Here is a 1489-nt window from a genome sequence, read left to right on the forward strand (position 1 = left end):
GGGTTATCTTCATAACTACATGACCTCTAGATACACACGTGCAGATTAGGCAAGTCACAGTTGGTGTGTCCAAGGTTAAGATGATGATGATCAAACCAGTGGGATGTCTTGTCTGTATTTGGTTTTACTTCTATGACGCAATATATACGTAGTAAAAATTTTGATTTCATCATTTAATAAACTATATCCAGTGGAGAATGCTTTCTCCTACGGTATATCACAGTACCATCGTGTTCCCTCTGAAACCAAGCAACTGTTTACAAAAACCTCTAAATTCTAAAAGGCACCACAGTAGAGACTGCAGTGTCGCAGATGTGAAAGCCAGATGTTTGGCTGTGCTGTTCGGTTGCTAATGTGTTCCTTGATTGATTCTGTTTACAGGAAGCGGTGCGTTCTGGGGTCCACAGGACAGTCCACGCAGGGGAGGTGGGTCCGGCATCCGTGGTGAAGGAGGTAAGCTGTTCAACAATAACACGAGACATTTCTGGGCAGGGTGGTGGAGTCATCTGAGAACTCATAACAGCCACAAAACAATGAAGTCACGCAGTAACAATAGCGATGACCAAACCGGCTATTAGGGGCAGAGATCCAAAAGAAACAAGAAGAATGAGAATACCAGAGATTTATGTTTGTTGTTGATGGTTTTAGTCAGTAAAGTGAAAGTTCTTATTTCAGTGTTCAGTAATAAAAGCAAAAAGGAGCACACATACAAACACATATGTGCAGACTGTTTGTGTACATCTCAGCCGCTATGTCTTGAAACCTTTAAAGTAAAACTAGAGTACGTCTCACTGGACGGTGGCTGCCATAATGAGTGGACACTCTCTAAGGAAGCCATCCCTCAAAGTGACAGCTCAGCTATGCCACAACAGTTGCGCATGTGCCTCTAGAAATAGCCCGCAGATTCTGCTGAGATGTACAACGTGGAGGATTTTTTTTTTGTGGTTTATAACCTTTTGCTTCCACCTCGTGACCCCTGTCACGATATTGTAGGCCGTGGAAGTGCTGAAAGCCGAACGTGTTGGACACGGTTACAGAACCCTGGAAGACCAAGCCCTGTACAAAGACCTGCTTAAAAAAGACATGCACTTTGAGGTAAGGGACTGTCCACAATTATCACCATTTACATCAAAAAGCTGAATTATCAGCAAGGTTATTAAGTTCTGCAGAAACGTGCCTGTTATCCATTAAACATTACGGTGCTCTTATTCATCATTACACACTCATCATTTGGATCATTGCAGATGATCAGGTAATTATAGTTGTGTAGTTGACTGACATACTATTAGTGTACCTACCCACAGGAACACAGTGATACGCTGACCCCTAGTGGAGCATTAGGTATCACAGCTGGAAGAAGAAAGACTGCAGTAATTACGTTTCTCAGTGCTGCCTCTGCTGTTCTGATTGCAGGTGTGTCCTATTTCCAGTAAGCTAACAGGTGCCTGCCTCCCAGACTTCACCAAGCATCCTGTGATCACGTGAGCTG

At 43.5% G+C, this 1489-nt stretch overlaps 1 protein-coding gene across 1 annotated transcript in view; it reads left to right on the forward strand.

Moving 5' to 3' along the window:
• The window catches only part of ada (adenosine deaminase), a 16996-nt gene that overhangs the window by 13314 nt on the left and 2193 nt on the right, over window positions 1-1489 (forward strand). The window contains exons 7-9 of the mRNA XM_035656544.1: window positions 382-453; window positions 994-1095; window positions 1414-1481. Of these exons, the coding sequence (XP_035512437.1) occupies window positions 382-453; window positions 994-1095; window positions 1414-1481 (242 nt within the window). The remainder of the gene's footprint in view (window positions 1-381; window positions 454-993; window positions 1096-1413; window positions 1482-1489) is intronic.

Source organism: Morone saxatilis, unplaced genomic scaffold, assembly GCF_004916995.1.
Source record: "Morone saxatilis isolate NCDOM2014 unplaced genomic scaffold, NCSU_SB_2.0 Contig15, whole genome shotgun sequence".
NCBI lineage: Eukaryota > Metazoa > Chordata > Actinopteri > Moronidae > Morone > Morone saxatilis.